The sequence below is a fragment of the Nesoenas mayeri genome (assembly GCF_963082525.1).
Source record: "Nesoenas mayeri genome assembly, chromosome: 2".
NCBI lineage: Eukaryota > Metazoa > Chordata > Aves > Columbiformes > Columbidae > Nesoenas > Nesoenas mayeri.
Genome location: NC_137543.1, coordinates 22,861,000 through 22,883,223, shown reverse-complemented (window position 1 = coordinate 22,883,223; position 22,224 = coordinate 22,861,000). Strand labels below are relative to the sequence as shown.

At 36.4% G+C, this 22,224-nt stretch overlaps 1 protein-coding gene across 12 annotated transcripts in view; it reads right to left on the bottom strand.

Moving 5' to 3' along the window:
* The window catches only part of UBR5 (ubiquitin protein ligase E3 component n-recognin 5), an 85,813-nt gene that overhangs the window by 37,158 nt on the left and 26,431 nt on the right, over positions 1-22,224 (bottom strand). For 9 of the 12 annotated variants that reach the window (XM_080340639.1, XM_080340644.1, XM_080340649.1 and 6 more), the window contains 12 exons: positions 16,490-16,639; positions 14,348-14,559; positions 9,681-9,797; positions 9,491-9,601; positions 8,532-8,686; positions 6,494-6,611; positions 5,561-5,745; positions 4,730-4,839; positions 3,046-3,158; positions 811-954; positions 603-714; positions 242-396 (listed from right to left, as the gene is read on the bottom strand). In XM_080340639.1, the coding sequence (XP_080196765.1) occupies positions 242-396; positions 603-714; positions 811-954; positions 3,046-3,158; positions 4,730-4,839; positions 5,561-5,745; positions 6,494-6,611; positions 8,532-8,686; positions 9,491-9,601; positions 9,681-9,797; positions 14,348-14,559; positions 16,490-16,639 (1,682 nt within the window). The remainder of the gene's footprint in view (positions 1-241; positions 397-602; positions 715-810; positions 955-3,045; positions 3,159-4,729; positions 4,840-5,560; positions 5,746-6,493; positions 6,612-8,531; positions 8,687-9,490; positions 9,602-9,680; positions 9,798-14,347; positions 14,560-16,489; positions 16,640-22,224) is intronic. The other 3 variants (XM_080340645.1, XM_080340648.1, XM_080340642.1) reach the window with 1 other exon arrangement.

Here is a 22,224-nt window from a genome sequence, read left to right as displayed (position 1 = left end):
TTTTCCCTTTTTACCTTTTATTCAAAGTAGAATTTGACTAAGGTTATTAAAAGTGCTTAAGTGACTTAGATTGCTATTGCCCTTGTACCTTCAAAATATCAGTTGTAGCATCACATCTTTCATGACCCATTTGAAGAACTACTCTTTGACAGTCTTTGGAAAAGCCTTACAAAAGGCTGTACCATCCCATTCAAAGATGACAGAAGTGAAGATAAATGATTTGAGATACAAAACCACAAACCTGACCAGCTGTGAAAATAGCGACACTTCTCTCATTCTGACCCAGGAAAGCAATGCTACTAGTAGGGAAGTTATTCTCCTGTTCAGCCTTTCCTGTGGCAAGGTCAAATATGCAGTATCGAACCCAGTTCCCAGTTTTCAGAACAGCATGCACTCCTTCAAAGATACACAAAGGAAAAAGTTAATGTCTTTTACTGATGGCATCCAGTAAAAGAACTCCTAGCTAATACACTTCTAAGGACTTACTAATAATATCAATGGAAACGACTGTTTATGTTAGGTTTGACAGTAGTTGTTTTCCATTAAGAGAGACAGGTAATAAAGGATCCAACAGAGTATCTTACAGGCTAAGTCCTGCTTACCTTTTGAATCTACGTTTACTGCTAGGATCTCTGTTTTTTCAGGAATACACAGCTTTTTAGGTGTCCTTTGAAAACAGTCAGGAACCTTTGGAGTTCCACCAGTTTTTACAACCTGAAAACACAGGTAAGATTTTAAAGATGCAATTAAGCACACAGTGCTGATGTTTCAAAATACTGTTTGTTTTCTCAATGTTTCACAAAGATGTACCTGCAATTCATCTATTCTGAGCAGCCTACAGTCTTGAAGAAGAGAAGAAGGATCTGGATCTGAATTAGAACTGCTCTGACAGTTTGCATTACTGGACGTGCCTGGAAATTTCACAGCAACGTAAGCACCATCCACTTTTAGCACCTACAAGAAGAAGACATCACAGTTTTACCAAAAGCTTTGTATAAAGACTGTTTAGGTCGATTTGCTTCAAAATAAACCAGATCATCAGGAAAAGATAAATGAATACAATGATCAGTGATAAAGTTCTACAGCTCTTGGTCATTAGCCTTGTTGTTTTGCTCAAACTACTGAGCTCTTAAAAACTTGAATTTCTTAATGACTTCATAGGCATCGTGAAACAGATCAAAGGTCCCTCCACTTCAATATCCTACATCCAACAGGAACAAACACCAATTGACTAGAGAAGCTCTTGCTGATATTCCTCTGGTATCTTTCCAGGTTCCACCTACCAGAAACAGCAGGACAACTTCATGTTTAATAACCTGGATAAACCTTTCTCTTATTAATTTGTCCAGTCACTTTTGGAAATAAACACTATTCTCACAGCAATGAGTTCCAAACATGAGCTAACAATTCAACAAAAAATATCGATGCTGAGCCTCTTACTTCTTTAAGTGCCCATTAGTTCTTGTACTACAAGAAACAGGAAATCACTCTTCTAATCTTTACTCCTTTTTTTAAAGCCTCTGTTGCAGAGTCTTAGTGCTCATTCCCCAAGATGACTGTGCATAGTGAAAAAGTGTCGGTTTATGGGTCTATTACTTACTCCTTACACTTGATAACAAAGTTCTCCACAGTCCCTTAGGACTGGAGGATACAGACAACTCTATCCAGACACACGTCATGCATCTGTGTCTTTCTCTGCCCCTCAACGAAATAGAAGTTATTCAACCCCACACTGACACAGTCATTTCTGAGACTGTAAGCCTCTCTAAAGAGTTGCTGCCATGCATATCTAATCAGAACTGTCAAAATAGGTTTCCTTTATATAGAAACATCTTATGCTATCACCAAACGGCAAGGCCCTTACAGTTTCCAGTGGAGACTGTACTTTTCTCAAAAGGAAAACAAAGCTAAGAGGGGAAAAAGTGGGGTGAAGTACAGACAATGTTTTTAGTATAAATAAGACCTCACTATGCTCTCAGTCTTTATCAAAACCAGATAAAAGCAACTATCGGTCTTGATTAGACCCTAATTTCTCAGTAGTTTCTACAGAGAAAATGCTTACAAAGCAGTATTAATGATCTAGATGTAATCAAATTCATCTACAATGTGCCTGACAATAAAAAACATCTCTCAAATCTTCAAGGCATTGTAAGTAATAGAAATCCAGGCATTTCCATGTTTTCTCCCAATTTCTCTAGCTAGGTGCAGCCTACCAAGTGTGCTAGAGAAAAGGATGTATTGACAGTATTAGCAGATTTTTGTAACAAAGATTACAGTGGACAGTCAGAGCGCTTGCTCTCCATATGCTGAAACCTCACTGTAGTAGCAGAGTTTCTTGTTCTAGTAGTAGAGCATCACCAGTGGCTGTAAGACTATCCAAAAATTTCAAAATTCAGATCTAGTCAAAAGATTCATGAAAATGAACTCTGATCTAGACTATACAAAGACATTTCTATTGAGACCTGCAAGACAATACTCTACTGAAAAATTCTGATTCGATCTCAAAATGTAATTAACGTACACTTAGATTCTTTTAAGGTAATCAGACTAACTTGTAAAAGCCTGAAGTCTCATGCCAATAATTCAACCAGCTTCTAGTCTGACATGTGGAATTTTTTAGGGTTTTAATGATAAATGTTGCTACAAAAGCTTTGTAAATTTGGGCTGCTTCTGAAAATGGAAGATTCTAAACGGTCAATGTCTAGCAGGGCATATGAAATCTTGTTTATGAAGTTTCAAATTTATAACCAGGGGAAGGGAAGAGAAACAAACCTTAAGAAACAGCACAATCCCCAAATATTTAACATATCCTAGGAGAGCCGGAAGCTAATATAGTCAAGTAGAATACCCTGCTTTATTTACAATGCATTCAGTCTATTACTACCATTGTGTTAATGGACAAATAAAAATGCAACAGAAGTCATACTAGTCCGAAACATTCTCAAGCATCTGCAAAACTGTGACTCTTTTTACACTCAGCTTATCTAAAAGTAATTATTTTTTCTGCCTCCCCGAAGAGGGTGGGGCAGCATATTTCAGACATACCTTGCCAACAGGAACATTCTTAACATCTTCCACAAATACAACTTCCCTCAGGGACCACTGCTCTTCATTCACCTTCTCCTCCTCTTTTGGGGCAGGAGTAGATCGGCGTCGCTCTGAGACAAAAAAGAGTAATTAGCAAAAAAAAAAAAAAAAAAAAAAAAAAGAGCTTGAAATATTTAATCAAAACATCAAAATGCAATGTTCAGTAAACACCACACCTTCGTACCCAAAAAATACTATCAACATTCAAGTCTAGAAATTAGCAAGAGGTTAACAAGAATCTAACCTTAAAACTATGGAAAGTCAGAGCTACCTAACAGTATACCACACCACTTTCATGGTTTAGTATGAAATTAGCACTAGTAAAGCCTATCTGATAAACAAAGGAATTTTTAAGCACATTTAAGCAAAATCATTAGAATACAAGAAACTGTTTTTGCAGGGCTCAGACATCCACGCTGTCAGTGACAAGGCTGACACAGTAAGACCTTTCATCCAGCCCTGCTACGGTGCTTCATATCACCCTTACAAAAAGTCTGCTTGCCCACTACATATGGATTTTTTTAGTAAATGCTAGAAGAGTAGCAAATGAGGCAGAAAATAACTATTTGGGCTAATAGCAATACAGTTAGATTTGCTACAAAGACGTGATCTGATCAGTAACTGTACTATACTCAAGATCAAATTTAAATACATAACATGGCTACATTACAAGAACTTTTAATCTCCTGAATTGAGCACATGATATCATTATCAATATATTTCAAGTAAGAAGCAGAGAGCTCCTACGCTAACTGTGAAGTTAACTTCAAACACTAGTTTAAAAGCCCAAACAAAGTTATAGTCAGTGAAAAATGACAGGTGAAAAAGCTGCAAAAAGGGGAGAAATCGGTAGCAGAGGACTCAATTAGTAAAATTAATTAGTACTGCAGTTTTAGGCATATGAGATTCTCTGTCATGGAATGAGGCCATTTGATTCTCTAGGTGAATACTTTTCAAAACTGCTGCATGCGAACAATTAGAACAAACAGGAGCAGAGAGAAGATTTCTTCAAATGATGGCATTGTAATTAACTCTTTCTAAGTGTACGGGTTTAAATGGAGAAAAAAGTGCTTAAGAGGTCAGTTACATGAATTCTCATGCAGCCTTTTAAGTTTTCAGTACAACTTGTACTATAAAATTTCTCTCACTGCTTTTGTATGTTAGTAAAGAACGTCTGGTTTTGAACATTTTATTTAACAGGTGACTAACGACTGTTTATGCACTGAAGTTCCCCTGCAAGGCAAGCTGTCCAACAACAGCTTAATCTGAAAAGAAATTTTCCCAAACAAGTTCAACTTCGGGGCTGTAAAGAAACACACTATCATACTGCAATTAAATGTAAACAAATTCATCTTCTGACTTCCCCCTGATCACCTCCTGAAAGATACTTCTGATTCTGAGAACCAAGTGTTATGCTGGCTTAAATATCCATTATATCAAGTAGTCACTGCTTACACTACATTTAACACTGACAATTCACTGATTAGTATCTCAAGTCTATTACAAAAGCCTTTATCGCAGTTCAGAATGAAAGACCAAAAAGGATTCTGAAGTTAATAGAAAATCTTTGTAGAATTGCCCTTTATGAAAACTTCTTATATATACAAATATTTTATGTTACTATGAGCTACACATTACTTACTATATGGCATTGATGCACTGCTTGCTATTGAAGATGCATCACTACAAGTGGAAGCTGGAGATGGTGGAGGACCCATTTCAGTTTTCACTGGTTCCTGTTTGCTTTCAGGTCTAGAATAAAAGGTATTACTTACAATAAAGAAAGAAAGAGGTGAAATCTTTTCCATGACAATGGACAAAGTGTCAGCATCCCAGCCATGGTCCTTTAATAATACTCTTATGAAGTAACTCCATACTTGTGAACAACCATCCTAACTGACAAGGCTATACATCCAATGCTGGGAATGGTGCTATGCTGCTTCATCAGGGATTAGCTTCATAACATAAACTGAGCAAAGATACAATACTACAGACAAAAAACATTCTTAAGTGTGCTTCATTTGAAGTTTGGAAGAAATATTACCTTTATAGAGTAACCTGAAATTCTAGAACTGCTGAACTTGTTCAAGCTTTTGTTTAAATCTGTTTTAAGAAAAATTTAACTGACTATTGTCAACCCAATGATTTTTTGCAAGCTATGGAAGGGCTGAAACAGGTCTCTCAATGCTATGAAGAAGGGTCTGAAAACAGTTTCATAATAAAACCACTTTCAATTATTCAAATACAAAATCTTGGAAAATTTATTAAATGCTGCAGGAAAGTCTTCATTTAATATTCCTTCCGCATTTCACATTTCCATCATTGTTTCACAAAACGAAGATGCCTCTCCTGCACTGAGCATTTCTGCATATTTAGCAGCATTTAAGAGAAAGCTAGAATCCTGTAAAGAAGTTCAAACTGATAAAACCTAAATAAATGTTCTGTTTGTACGCATTGTGTTCTCCAGACTTACTTTGCCTCAGTAGTTTTGCTAGCTTTCTCCATGTTTTTCAAGCTCTCAGGTGACCGAAGTTGAAATCGACAGCTGTCATTCATGTTCCAAACAGACTCCATTAACACACCCACTTTAGGAATTCCAGCACTGATTGAAAAAGCAACTGCTCCAGCATGATAGAGGGGGTTATTTCTTAAACACACCTACCGACAGAAATATTTATGTCTATGAGAACAATGGATTATACTGAAGGAAGTCATATATGCATGCATTTTCTTGGCGACATATGTAGTAGTCCAAAAATACGACAACTTATGGAACTAGATAAAGGGGAAACTCAGCCTGATGTACTATGCACTTTTCTAGGAAAAAAAGAGGCTGTTATGCAATTTGCAGCCGAGAGCAACAGCTTTAGCAGGGCAAGTGTTTAATATATAGTGTTTAACTGGTGAATCACAAAAGGAACAATTCATCCAGTTAAAAAAAACTCATCCCATAGTTGATCAGAATGGATGGGGAACCAAAAGAAATATTCTCCCTGGGAAAAAACTGGATTGCCTCACACTAGTTCTAATACTAATCACAAAAAGAATCTCAGCACCTCTGTATCAGCTATTAACCTTTTTGGTAAAGGCTTCAAATCAAAGGCCTATCCCACTCCCTAAATAAATCAAACCTAGATGCTAACAGAGCAGGGACTTAAATGCTAAATCATTTACTAAGCTATGTGCTCTACTGAGAATTGTATTTCTACGCTTCCTCTCAAAATACAAAATCAGTAGGTAAGTTAAACCAGGAGTTTTTTGCATGAGCACAACTTATTTCTCCATGTTTGCAGCAATAATCATACCTGTAAAACAAAAGCAACACTAACAGAACCTTTTAAGAACAGCCTGTAAGCTCATCATCATATAGCAGTGTAAAAACGCCAGTTGTGACAGTTGCACTTGCCTGGGTTCCAACAGTTATGTTTGGCATAGAGGAGATACCAGCACTAGACTTCGGTTTTTTATTTTTCGCTCTGGCCTTTTCTAGCATTTTCTTCCTTTGGCTGAAAGGAACTACCCCCCTGTGGAAAAAATAGTATTTTAAAAATGGAAAGAAATGCTTTTTTTATAACTTTGAACAGTTTATTCCTTCTGCTTAATGTAGTCATGATCAAACATACATGACTCTGTGCCACCTTCTCCAAAATCTCAAAGCACTGTAGAAACGACACCTTTTTCTAATTCACCTCCACTTTTGAAATTCATCTCAACTGGCCAATTAATTAGGAGGAGGAAAAGGGGGAACATGTAAAATATGCCACTTCCAAATGGCGCTCCTTCTAGTCCAAAATGCTTCAAGACCCTTCTCACAGATGGTACACTCCAGTCACAGCTTGCAAGTTGTGAATTTTCCCCTCTGAACATGAGGACACCTTTCCTCTGACTAATGACAGTTTCCAGAATTTGTAGTCATTGGGGCACAGCACGAGCATTTTTATTTTTAAAGTCTATAGGCCGCACTTTCTCTCCGGGAACATGGCTGACGGAGTCTAGGACTTCTATGACAGACTTAAGCTGCCAGAGGGGGAAAAAGGGACACTTCTTTTGAAACTGGATCCACACAGTTTAGCTGAAAATAATGCTTACGCACACAGTTAAGCACTTTCATTATTTTGATACTTCATGTTTTAGCCAGTGGGTTACATAGGTGAAAGCTTTTATATGAAAACTTCCTTCGTGTTAAGTAAAGCAAAAAAAGCATCAGTCCTGTGCAACACTGGAAATTGAAATCCTCTCCCAGGGTACTACAGACCGTTGTAATTAAGGATATCGATAGTTACAGAAGCTTCTGTCTACATCCATCTGATTAACCACTGCTGACATTCAACCCTTCCCAGAAAGGACATGCTGGTTAATAAATAAACTGCTTTCAAAGACTACATATAAATGCTAATGTCTTTCTATACATTAAACAGATTGTTCTAAAAGTGGTAGAAATGACAGGTTTTAATAGCCAGGTATCCCCAAGTTTACAGCTCATTGGCTTCCACATGAAGAGTAATTACTCTTGAGGTATGTCAGTCTGGCATAACAAAAGGGCCAAGAACCAGAGAGCTGTAATTTAGAGATTTGGGACTAGATGTTAAAATAAAATATGGCTGTGTTTAAGTTTACAAGCACACATACAATTCTACTTAAATATTTTCCAGAGAGTTATTAGAATTTAATGAGAAAGCTGTTTTATAGAATCAGTTTTCAGTGCTCTGATTTCCAACTCGTCATCAAGTATTTAACTCACCCATGCCTAAAAGCTACTTGAGCTTTGGGCATGATATGTAACACAACTCCTGACACACTGACCAAAAACAATGAATCCTGACAATGCATCGGTAATACTCAATTCATTCACTCGAATTCAAAATTAATTTCAGAGCTCTTTTGGAAGTGTTATTTTTGAGGTTCAGTCTCTCTTTTCACTTTATAATAGGCTTATTCATTACAAAATTGTTAGTTAAAATATGTTAACTAATGTTTCATATTTTACAACATTTTAAAGCATTACATTTTAAAAACAAGCTCCAGAGGGAGCATCTGACATTATTTCTCCCTTCTTTAAGATTTGGATCATAAACTAACAGACAAAATTTTCCTAACAGAGCCTGACAGAAGAATGTGGACCTCATATGTGAGTAAATTTGTAAATCTGTAAATATTTATAATCTGGAAGAGGCCTGAAAGGCATAAAGAAGGTTTTTCTCTGATACTGTGTAGTACTGATATATTAGAATGCGAAAGCATGTATACACATCTCCAGAAAGAATAACCTTATTCTCTTAAATACATTAAAGCATTGAAGGAGAGAATAAATATACTTTAAAACGCAGTATTAAAAGAACTCAGAACAATTGTGGTTCAGTAGTTTTGCAAAGCTTCTCAGAGCCAAGGACATGAAGATGTCCAGTGGATCTGCACTGCCGTAAGTAAACACAGTATTTACTTACCACCAATATAAGTTGTTCTCTAGCTGAGCACACGTATAAAGAGCACAACAATGTAAAGAAACAATGCGTTCTCCCTGGAGCTCCGAATATGTCTGTGCAGTGTGTTCTAATTTAGAAGCTACGGAGCTTAAAGTTTCATCTACCCACGTAGCAACCTAAGCCAGAAGGGAAAAAAGGAACAGGGGAGAGAAGGGGGAAGAAAGAAAAGTTGCACTTTAGTCACACCTTTAATGTAGTATTTACTGGTTTTGAAAAGGAAAAAAAAAAAAAAAACAAATGACAAAGCAAAAACAAAACAAACAAAAAACAACCAAACAAAAACAAAAAACAAAGAAAAAGGAAAAACAAAAAAACAACCAACACCAAACAAAACAATCACCAAAAAAACCCCAAACCATTATTCCCTGTGGGATTTTACCCTCCACCACCTTTTCCCAGAAAATAGCTTTCCAGGATTTTTTTTCCTGTTTCCAGTCCCAAACAAAAACATGAAAGCTAAATAAAAGCAGAGAGGTGTCATAAAAATACTCCAACAAGTGCATATGCTTTACCAGATCAGTTTCAAGTTTACTCTTAACTGGGCAGAAAAACATATTTAGATAACTTATGCTCTTAGCTTTTCTAGTAAATATATACAGAACATTAACAAGCTTCTCTATTCTTAACGCAGTGTCAGTTTCTATCGTAACAGCAAAAACTCAAGTATTTCAGATAATCAGGTAAAACAGATATTGCTGTTTCAGCTGTAAATCTGCCGGACATTTTTCTTCCCTTTTTGCATTTTTACAAAACGCCATTTGGGTTTCTGTTTGTTTTTTACATCTGTATATAGAAGCAGAATGAATAAACAAGTGAGGTACTTTCTACTACTGATGAAGATCAAGAATTAACTTCTCTATAACATACTGCAAGTAACTGAAAGTAACTGTCAACTTCAGCAACCAGCACTTATCTCATACCTTGTTATTTTCAGTGGCAACAGTTGCTCTAATACTATTTGCAGAAAGGAGCACTATCTTTTCATTGGTTAATCCCAAGAACATGGCTCGTGGATGATGTAGCGAAGGATTCTTTGGAAACAAAAAAATATTTTAGATATTTAAATCATATAAATAATTCGGAAGGTGAGCATTTAAAGAGGTACAGTACCTGTGCATTTCTGTAAGGCTCTGATTCGCTCCACTTCCATTGATAGAGTTCGCCTTTACTGCTAACAGCCACAAGCTCAGAATACAGAGCTCCAATAGAAATAAACTTTGTTCCATCCTACAAATACAGAAATATGAAGCCTAAGACAGCAGTATTATAAAACTTGCATATCACAACTCTAAAATGGCAAATATAAATACAAAAAAAGAAACTTGTAACTGTTAGGTTTTCTTTAGAGTTCCCACGAATGTTTCACTTGAAAATAAAGATATATCCAGTTTGTTTCAAGTTCAGCATGCCCTCAAACACACATACACAAAAGCATTATTGCTGCTGATAGAGTGAAGGAAGAAAGAGATATTGTTTTCCTGAAGTTTAGCAATGACATATAGATGCCAGTTAACTTGGACAGTCTACTAAGAGCTTCCACAATATTTTAAGAACACAACATTGGTCACAAAATTAAAGATGGGAAGATCTCTTGACTTCTGACATTAAAGTTTCCCTCTAAAATTCTGGCTTTTAAAAATGACCAAAGAAGCAAAATAATTCCATTGTTCCATTCCTAAGCACACCTCTGAAGATATCTTGCAGCTACCAGAGAAATCAATTATCAAACTCACTACCTCATCAATATGATAAATCCTCTTTGTCATCACCATGCAGTGTGTCCCATTAATGCATCATTATGGCTAGATATGCTGGAAAAGCTTGTGGGTTATTCTTTTCTCCTTTTCAACATTTTACAAAACTCAGATGGCATCTTTCTACTCATGAGACTGTGCCACTTTGCTCAACTGCTTCATCCTATACCTCATCTGGATCTCACAGGCCTGTCTCCCCGCTCGGAGATTTGGTTATGTATCAATGCTGCACCAACTATGCAAAAGTTACAATCTCACTTTTTCCAAGTTCCTGCTTCCCCTTGCATGGAAATAAATCTCAAACTACAGACCTGTGAATTTGTGTGATTTCACAAAATATTTACCTGTGTTTTCTGAGAAACCCTTGCAAGGCCCATCCATCTGCTGCTCCTCAGCAAGTGCAGCTATAGGGCAACCATGTTCTTTCTAAACTTCTTTACTGGTAACAACTAAAAGTACTCTTCCACTTAAGGGAGAATTACAGCTTTAAAAAACGAAATAACTTAAACTAGTACGAAATCAAATGCTGTATTCTACAGCTACAGATCTGAAATACAGGTATATGACAACCAGTCTTCTCTGTGAGCGTTATCTCCCAGACCAATACTTTCAACTGCCTCCTTTAGACTACAATATATCACATTTAAGCAATTCAGCCATCTGAAGAGAAACTGAACTCTATTAATAAAGCCCCTAACCAGTACATTTAACTGTCCCCTAAATTATGAGGCTTTTCTTTGAGCTACAGAAGTTTACAAGTGGAAACATTTTTAGCTTCATAAATCTGTATTCGCACTATTTTTTACAATTTCCATGGCCAGAAGTGCGTATTTCAAGAGGTGCCAGTGTGTCCTTGAATAACCCAGGATTCAGTAGATGTCAGGAATAGCACAAAATTTTTAGTGATATTTTGCGAAAGAAGATAAAGAAGGCAGCAGGAAAGGACAGAAGCAGTTACAAGTAATTCTCTTTTATACCCTGATAAAAGAATCTAGAATTAGCTAAATCGTAAGAGAATTATTTTGCTCTGGGAGAGCACCTACAAATGTCGTACAGAAGTAGCATGAATGCTAATCTGTGTCATGATTAATACTTGCCATAGTATAAATATTGCTTATTCTTAGAAAGCACTGCCATCAGAACCTACTGTAGTCTAATGAGATGAATGTCTACTTCATCAGCATAAATGAATCTTGAGAATTTATCTGGCCTAATGCCTCAAAGTACAGAAAGCAATTTATTTTTTGCTCCAAGACAGTATCATTATGATTTTTAACCGGCTAATAACTTTTTATAAACAAACAGTTTTATACCACAAGCTCAGCACTAAAGAGACCTGCTATTCAAAATTGTTCTCTCCCTTCTATCAAAATATTAGCAGTTGTGATCTAAATGCTACAGGACCAAGGCTACATAAGGCCATTCAAAAGACTCATAGCACAAAGACGCACAACTGATGTGACAGCTCTGGTCCTGTAATGGGAGTCTTACGTGTTCAATTATAAACCCTGAATTCAGACCAGAGAAATCATATACTTGAAGATGATGCAGATTGATGACAAAATCTTAATAGCTCAATAGCTAAATAGAATATACCTACTCCACACAAAATAAAGGCTCAGCTTGTACCTAACTACAGTCTACCAGGGAAAAACCAGCCATACTTGCCATGCTGTAGAGTGGCTCTGATACGCATGGCACAAAGTTGATACGTGGCAGTGTAGACTCATACTGCTACAGTCCAATGAGATCTGAACTATCAGAGGAATTCATTCATTGACTAGAATTCCTGAGAAGCTTATTTCACCTATTTGGTGGAGAAAACTCAGCACCTATGCACCACGTCTCAGCATCATTAGTCTCAGACTGTGGGTGAAATTGGTGCACTTGGGAACACTACTAGCTTTGCAACAGTGTCGTCCATTCTTCAAGTTGGTACTTTACCTCCCATAAACGCAAGTTAATCATCCTCATCATGGACTACTACAGTTCTGTCTCAAATGCTAAATACCAAAATAATGAAAAATGAAGGAAAAACATTTACAAACAAGATAGTTATTTTGTAGCAGTTCTTCACACACTTTAATCTCTCCCCTAGCTTACTTTCATTTTAAATTAATATTTCGAGATCTCCCTTCCAATTTTCAAAGTAGAAGCAGCATCTGAACTGGCATCTCAGCTAAATCATCTCCCTCATGATTCACCTGAGAGAATTTCTGTTGGAAAATACCACCAACAAAGCTTCAGAGTGGGGCTACAGCAAGAAAGATGCTGAATAATTTCTTACGAATGTCGAGTTGAAAGACAGGGTGAAAAGTTCAACTGCTTTTGGATAAAGATGAAAGGCCTTTCCAGTAAGACACTTTAATTAACTGGAAGCTAGGGTTTACACAAGTGCATATGAAAACAGGTACCTTGGAAGCAAGTTCAATTGAACAAGCATGCAACTGGATATCACAGCAAGTTAATTCCATAAAAGATGCCCAATTAAAGACTGCAATTACTGTCCTAGGGCAGGATCTGCTGAGTTTGCAAATAACAAAACACCCCATCCAGGAAAAACAAACCAAAAAAAACCCCAAACCTCATTTAGTAACTAAGTTTCAGGGCCAGAGAGAAGAATGGGGTTAACAGGAAAAACATTCCTGAAGTAGTGAAGTAAAAAACAACAACAACAACAACAAACAAAGAAAACCACAAACACCCACACACAACAACAACACACCAGAACAAAACAAAAACCAGAGCAGTAATAATCGTCATAATAATGTTAGCAAAACACAGCAGTGGAAATAAAAAAAGATAAGTTAGTATTCCACATCTAAGCTATATTTATTTTTTTGAAGTCAAAACCCCTGAAATTTCTCTCTACCCAAGCTAGATGACTCTCTCATTCTGCCATTATAACAATGCAAGAGACACAAAAGCTGTTAGTTTTCAGTGACACAGAATTTCTATGTTTCTGGCTGGGGAAAAAAAAAGGGGGGGGGGGCGGGAATCACACTTTACATCTAAAAGGTCTGGTTAAAAGAGCAATTATCAGACTGACATTCTATTATTTTTACATATCTTTATTTCTCAGTTTGAATGCCACAACGAAGACAATAGTCCCTAAAGGTGAACTGCTGTAAGCAGAAATAAGCCTCTAAACTCACCACCCTCTTCAAGCTCTCTATCTATATTTAGCTTGAAAGGAAAAAAATGACATAGAAAAGGAAAGCATGACATATCAAAATAGTAATCTCAGATTCTGTGGACAGACAGAAATGGGAAGACTAGAAAGACTAATCTAATAAACACAGATGTTTACTTCCATTCCTGAAAAGACTGATGGATTGTTTTGGGGTTTTGTTTTGCTTTTGAGACATTTCCCAGAGCATCTTTGGTAATTCATGAAGAAAATGACTTGAATGAGTTACCCAGTTTGCAACATATAGCTAGCATTCCTATTATTCTTTTATCTCATGTGGAACTTATTTCTTGCCTTGAAAATGGAAATAGAGTTACAAAGAAAACCAACTAATCAAAGCCAAAAGGATTCTGAAGGAGCAACCAATACTCACTAACATCATTGGTCAACTCAAAACACAACTGCAAATAAATGTCAGCTTTCACTGCTTTGGCTTAAAAGTCCAATCCACTCAAACTGAAAGTATCTCCTCAAATAATAATGACAATCAAAAAAAGGGTTCCTTGATAAAGCATAATTGTGTTTAATGAGTTTCTTATTGCCTAGTAAATGCTTTGAGCACCTAAGTAAGAAAAGAAAAAAAAAACAGAGTAGTGCCTTCAAAACTCATGAAGGAGAAAAATAAACAAAAAACAGTAATAACAGAAGCACAGCTATAAGGGTATAACCAGTTATTTATAATTTTCCTATGTGCATAATAAAGAATATGCTTTATTACATTATCTCACGAACTGAGACGCAATATTCAAAAAGGAAACACAAGAGTACTTATTTGAAAAAAACCCACAGATTATTCACAGCATGCAAATAAAAGAGTAAAAAAAAGTCAATACCTTATCTGGCCACCACTGCAAGTCTTCTCCTAAAGAAACAGGACTTTGAACCGGTGTGTTCTTCTTGTCCAGGTTCGGTTCCCCTTCCTTACTTGTAGAGCCTCTTTCATTATCAAATGAGGCTCCATCAAGCCACCTTCGTTCACGCAAACGTAAAACGGACTCACGTTCACGCAACAGCTCAGAGTCTCTCTCTAAGGGAAGAAGGAGAACTGGTATGCAATTGGGTCACACCAGTGGGATAAAAGTAAGCCACTCTCTAGTAAAGACCCTTCAGGATGCAACTAACAGCAGTTAAATCTACTCACACAGATTAAAAATCAAGTCCTGACATGCAACATTCAATGTATTAACCCTTTCAAGCATATGTACTTTAGAATTACTAGACATAAAAATAAGCTAGAAATAAAGAAGTCTTAAAGTTTTGCGCACTATTAAAATGCTAAAGCATTTTCACTTACATTGTAAGAGGCCAAATGCATTTAACATTGCAATTTAAATTTTTATAGTACAATATGCAGAGTTTTGAAGAAATGTTTTATCAATGTGGTAACAACAAAAATGTCTGAGTCTATATAGTCCATTAGATATCTTTATGCAAACCAAAAAAGAGTATTTATTAGAGAGTTTCATAACAAACTTTCACCAAAAAACCACTGATTTGAAAAGGTTAAAGAAGCAAGCATTAAAAAAAGCTCTCGTATACATGTTTGATAATCCAACCCCTTTTGTTTAAGGCAATATTCCATAGGACTGGATTTAATAAAGTGTATTTGTTTTGAGTAGATCAAATGAAAACTTTTTAAGAGTCAGACAAGTTTTAAAAAGGATCCTTTGTAGGAAGTGTTCCTTACCAAAATGCTTCCCCTCCAATTGGCCTACAAACTGTCTAAAGCCAGTACTCTGCAGTTCGCTCATGCAGACAAATTTTTTTAAATCAGGTAATCAAACTAACTTTCCAAGAGTCAACTATGCATGGAAAATAAGGACTATTAAATTCGTGGTAACGTCTTATATAGAATAACCTTAGAAAAGGAAAAAAAAGGAGGAATTTAGAAGGAGTTACGTCAGATGCTGAATATTCGTACATGCACATAATGCATTTAACCTATTAAATACTTATGCTCACAAAAATCAACTGGAATTACATGTATGAGATTAACCACATTACTATATCATAGTTTCAACAAAATATGCCACGTCTTGGGTCTCTTGTTGTATTAGACAAATGGGAAAGTTTTTACAGAAGCCAAACACGACAGCTTGTCTTAAAGATACATTTCATAAATTACTGTACTTATTTGCTAGCAAACTCCACACTGACCTCTAATAATTTTGTAACAGGAACTTATGTGTTCAGCAATTAATATACTAAAACATGTTCACGAAAGGCAACAAAACTGCACTAAACAAACAAACACAGCAGAGGTTGGATTAACAGTTTGGAAATACTCTAAGCATTCACGCAACAGCTTCAAAAGATAGGAAATTGCTGCATGGTCTGTTACATATCTTTTCAGTGTAATGTGCTTTTTAAAAAGGAAAAAGTAAAATGCCTTAACACTGTTCAAGGAGGGTTTTTTTAATCATCTGCCAATAGTTCTCCTTATCCAACTATAAATATGCTTCCAAAAAGTAAAATTTAGATTTCTTCTCTCTCTTTAGTACCTAAAACTTCTCATTCCATAAAGGTAACTTCTGTCATGGAACAATTAAGGAAATGTTGAGAAAAGTGAACAAAGGGCAACAAAAAAAAAAGAAAATATTAAGAATGCTGCATGTCATCAATTGTTACTCATTTTTGAGCCAAATATTTGTAATGCAATCTATGTATTCATAGGTACTTACACTACAGTTCAAAATAAACTTAGCATGCAAAAATTGTATAACACCTTGCAACACCAATGATCAACAATCATTTAAAATACATGACTATCAAAGTTCTTGCAGAACTTACCTGCTAATATTCAGAATTCATTAATAATTTTGATAATGAGTAACAGTCTACTAGTCTACTCTATATTTGATAACATATCACAGTCTACTTTTGCATTAAATCAGAATCTAAACCACCAGTGTGTACTATCACTAGCTTTTTCCACAGCAAACTACTTATTACAAAGAAAAAAGGTGCAAAATTACCTCTGGATGAGCCTAGCCTGGAAAGTGATGAGCGCCGAAAGGATGGATAACCAAAGTAACTAATATCTTCTGAAAACATAGCATCAGCATCAATAATGACACTTGGGTGAGCAGAATGTATGTCAGCATCCAGAAGAGACATAAGATCCTCTATAAGAGGAGACAAGGGTCTTAAGTGAATAATCAGCTACTTAAAACATCAGCTAGAGAGACCATCAACTAAACAAATATCAAATCAAAAAAAGGTCCTATCTATTAATTGAATTTCTGCTCTTCAGATTCACCAGTGCAAACTCATGTGCCTCCTATGCAACCACATTTACAATCAAGCTTGGCAAACTAGTGAACAAAACCAGTTTCCCTACAAGAACTGCTCTGTCACTTCATCTAACCACATTTCCCAAACAAGACTTGCCCAAACCACATTTTTCTGTGACCTAGAAATTCAAACTTTAGCCTGTCGCTTGAAAGAAAAAAGCGCTAGGATAAGATAGATACATATACATACATGTGCACACACACTCATGCACCTAATGCAGAACTCCAAAGATGACCTAGAATTAAGGGAGGACACAAGTGATGGTGAAAGCTGTACTGCACAAAGCCACTTCTTTCATGTCAAAGACCACGTTCATCCATGGAATGCTTCTTTCAGAGAATGATGCACTTGTTTAATTCACAGGCTAGCAGCTTGCAGCTCTCAGTACTAAGATTTTAGTGGCAGCCACATTAAGAACAACGACAGTTACCTGGTAAAAACATTTTTTTGATACCATGTATTAAGAAAAAAAAAAAAAAGGAAAAAGATTAACTTAAATACCATGACTGCCCTAGCTCTATTTAAAAAAAAATGAGTTTCTCTAAAGTACCGATCATTGCTAAAGTCTAAGACAATTTTCTTCTGTTTACTAAACCGCAGCTACTATCCACACACAAAGGAGGCTACTGAAAATTCATGCAATTTGTTGAAGTCCAGCAATACGGACTGACAAAACAACTAAATCTGACTACGACCTTGCTACTACAGAAAGGACAGTCCTACTTCCCCTCCTCCATCATGTGGCAGGCACCTCGCTGGGGCAAGGTGGGACTTCTAAATCCACAACCGGCGCATTCACCTGGCTTGAAATAATACTCCATAGGGTCCAGAGGTAAGGTAGGAAGCAATCTCCAGACTGACTAAACTGGGTAGCCAAACAGAGCCCCAATGGTGCTGCCTCATCACATGCAGCAAAGCTGACCAGACCCTTCTGCTGCAAAGGAGAGAGTTCTGCCACTTGTCAAAATTTCATGCAAAACTGACTGGAAAGAGGCTCCCCAAATGAGGTTTCAGTTAACCCATGCAGGCACACAAACCTCAGCACCATGCAAGGGAACAGCAGGATAGCTCCTTCTGGCAGCAGGACAACCTCATCTGCTGGAACTGCTCATGCAGAAAGCACAAGGCTGCGCAAAGTCCCACCAGGACACACACAAGGAGCACATGCAATTTCAGCACATCCAGTTCTCAGCCTCTACATCATAAGCATAAAACAAAATAGTGCCTAGAAATCAAGGTCCAAAATAAAAGCATTCTTAACAGTGCAAACTGATTATTATGAGTCTTTTTCTTAGTGTCTAGAATGAAGTGGGGGGAAAAGCAGGGAGAAACACAAAGGAGAAGGCATCCAAAAACTTAAAATTAGCCAGAAGTTCACACTTACAGCCAGTATTAATTCACTTAACTGTTCCACTTACTGATATTCAAAGTGTTAGAGACTTTCACATTGCTGAATATCAGAATATTCATCCTTAAATTTCTAAACTCTCATCTCCAGAGTATGTAACATATACCAACTACAACCAGCTGTCCCCAGAAAAATAGCGCTGTAACTAGTGAGCACTGTGGATTTCAAAGCAAGCAGGACCCACACAGATGGTTTTTTTGCATTAAATGAGTAATCCACTCCACTCAAGTGTAGTTTGCACTTCTAAAACTACATCATTTGAGAGTCAATGGTCCACGCAGTACATTTTGGGAAGTCATCCTTGACAGACTGCTTGGAAATCCTAGTAAAAAAAATCAGCTTTATCAAACAGGCTGTGTCTTACTACAACACTTTGGATCACTCAGAGTGGCCTTATCCTGCCTGATACTTTATTTTCCACTGGCTTACCACATCAGTACAGCAGCAGCGCACCTCACCTTAAGAGTATCAAATTTCTAAGCACCAAACTTTGATAGCTGAAAACACAGATGAGACTCTGTTCTATCTCTCAACACTCACACTGCTCTTCTCCCCTCCCACACCCACCACAACAACCTCTTGCTCTGCAAGGAACAGGATTGGCCAGTACAGAAAAGAACTCTCCAGTTTTGTTCAAAATGGACAATATTTTCTTGTAAGGTAGACTATGCCAGAAATACTTTTGACATACATGCTAACTTGTGACGCACACAGACTCCTCCAACCATTTCAGGCATTTTGAGTTTAGCTGCCTTTCCAAAAAGGAAAGCAAAAATTCAAGCCATCAGACTTCAGAACCAAAACTTTGTGGATTTTAGATAAACGTGCATTAAGATGAGCGACGAAATCAAGCCTTTTCTTATCCGTTTACTTCAGCTTCAAGTAAGACTTTAGTTCTCTTCCAGTATTTCTGTAAGAGATCCCCTTCTTCCATTTTCTATATCAGCAAACAAAGGTGCTACAACCAGTAGGGATAGGAGCCAAATCCACTCCCCTTGAAACATAACTGGAATTTTTTTAGTGCTGTGAAAACACAGATACTGCAAGGCTAGATCCAGTTTAAGAATCCAGGGGAAAAAAAACATTCCCTATGACTTTATTTTCCTGCTTTTCAGAAAAAACCCATGAGATGATACAATTCAGCTTTTGTGCAGTGACAGATCAGAATGAGACTGTGCCCTTCCACTTAGAGAAAATACCTACTATTCCCTAGTAAACATCATACCATTGAAAATTGGAAGGGAAAGGATATCTAGAGCACAGGAAATAGGGGAATTTATATTTATACATATTATTTTATTACATACATATTACATATTACATACATATTACATATTTATATATGTATGTGTGTGCATGTGTGTGTATGTATGTATGTATAAAACAACAACAAAAAACAAACTACACTATCAAGAATTAAAAAAAAAAAAGTTTCAGTATGCACTGAATTCATTAACTGAAGATGCTGTCTAGATCAATTCAGATCTCAAGCTGAGCTCACATCAAACCTTTCCCCTTAAGGGGGCAATCAGAAGTTCTCTCCCCCTCTTCTTGGCTGCATATTTTTATGAAATATTCAACAGTATCTCCTCCTCTTTCAAGTTTGGATTAAACTGGCAAAACTGTGACAGTGAAGGGAGAGAAACATATATTTTGGTTTCCCAGGAAACCAGACTCAAACAGAACTCCAGAATTCATTTCTTGGTAAGACGTATTTATTCAAAACATTACCCAACTTTAAGTTCACCTTAAAAAAAAAAAAAAAAAAAAAAAAAAAAAATCAAACCACATCAACAAAACCACAGACAAAACATCCACCTAATTGTTTTCCCAAAGGCAAGCCACTGAACTGATGCTACACTATGCTCTGATTCCCACCTCCCCTCTCACTGCAAGCCAACACTGTAAGTACTGCTGCAATACCAGCCTGTCCCTTTTCTCCTCTTAAAAAAAAAAAACAGACCAAAAAAACCTTAAAAATACCACACACAAACAATTTTTAAACAAGCTCATCTCAATTCCAAAATCCAAAGTAGTCTGGATGTTGCCAAACCTACGTTTGACAAGTCCCACTTTGCAAGAACTCACTATACCACACAGAAGTTACTGAGCAAACATGCACATATCTGAACTATACAAAGAACAAAACATTTTCACTTCTGTAGAACCTCTACAGAGAAGATTAACAGAACAAAGCCCAGAAGAAGCCTATAATACAACTGAATATGAGCTAGAAAATTAATCTAGAGATCTTCAAGTCTCTTCTATGCTAAATATCTTGTTCTGTTGTTTCTACCTTGAATATTTTCCTTATGTACTTGTTATGCATCAAATGAACCCACATTCCTCTCTGCTAACTATCATAAAACAAAACGAACAGGAGTAGATTAGAGAAGTCTAAATCAAAATATGTAAGCTTCCAAAAACAAATATCTAAGAGACAGTTATTGAAGGCAATTTGTACAGAAAAGTAGAGTCCTGCTCCTCACTTAAGACATTTTGAAGACTTCTAGGAGAACGAATACATGTTTTTTATTACCTTAAAAAAATTCAGATGCATAACCTTTACAATACTAACTGGAACTATCACACTTAACATATTAATGTAATTATGATGCATCAAACATGAACTTATTAATTTCACAGTGGTTGGAAAGGATCTTAGGTTTGTTTTTGTTTTTGTTTTTTTCTATTTTGAAAATCAAATGTAAATCTTAGTGTTTTTTTAAAAAAGCTTCTCTGTCTTGGAAGGCTTAGAGGAATAACCCCTAAATTTAAGGGTCACAAAACATCAGATATGTAGAAGGGATAAAGTAAAAATTAGCATATGCTTTTAATCAAAATGCAAGAGCATCAAAAGTCCTAAGGCAAAAGCAGTCTTGCCATTTGCTTTTTTTTGTGCTTAGAAGGAACAAAATCAAAAAGCTTTAAAGCATAATTTGACATAACTTTAAAAAAAAAAAAAAAGTAGAACTTAATTTATCTTTCAGAATCATTTATAAAAACCTGATTAAGAACTCAATGCATTTCTCAGTTACCTACAATTTTATTTTATGAACTCTAAGTTATAGTTCCAAAAGAGCATCCAGAGGCAAGATGACAAATGAAAGCAAGAAGTGTTCAAAGTCTCTACAGCAAAAGACTTAAAAAAAGATTCTATGTAGTTCTGAAGGACAGAATGTTGGTATTTTTCCAGAGAGCTAGAGGCAAATTTCTCTGGCCATCAGGTTTTCCTGGAAACTCGCCTGCACAGTTATGTGACACAAGTGAGGACTGGTTATTTGTACTATTTAATGTACCAACAGCAGAGTCATGACAGCACTGACTAGTGTTTAGCTACATTTTTCCTACTTTTCTGATCACATTCAGATACAAAACTAATTCATCTCTATGCAACAAACTTATTTTTGCCCATAAAACTCAAAATAACCTAAGACAGATAGGGAAAGCATTGCACATTTTACAAATTGCAAATCACGTATTTGCAGACTGGAGTTAAAGGCATCAAATTTCATTTCTGCTGTCATTTCCATGTCTCTTCCCACAAGAACTGGGTAAAAGCCCAGTTTCTGTGTGGGGTAAAAGAAAAAAAAGAGAAAAAAATACTGATATTAGGAGGTTGTAATCTCCTTAGAGGAAAGATTAGACTAAAAAGGAGAGAAGCTTTAAAAATTAAGCCAAGGACAAAATTGTCTTCTGGACAACTAGTGAGGACAGCAGAACTCCGCACACTAGTTTAACCTATCTCAAATACAAAAGACTCAGAGACTGTAGTGCAGGCACCTTAAAATAAAAGTGACCAGTCACAGGCTGTCCGATGGTCCCGTTAATGGATCCTTATGATCTCAAGAGGTAGTAAGAGAATAGTTAATGCAGTAGAAAGCTGGTTAGTATGGTTAAAAGAAACTTGTGTAAATGATTACTAACAGGGATTTATCTTGTGAATGGTGGTTCTGGAAGAATGCATTCAGGTCTGCTTAGAGTAGAAACTCCTGCTTTGAATACCTG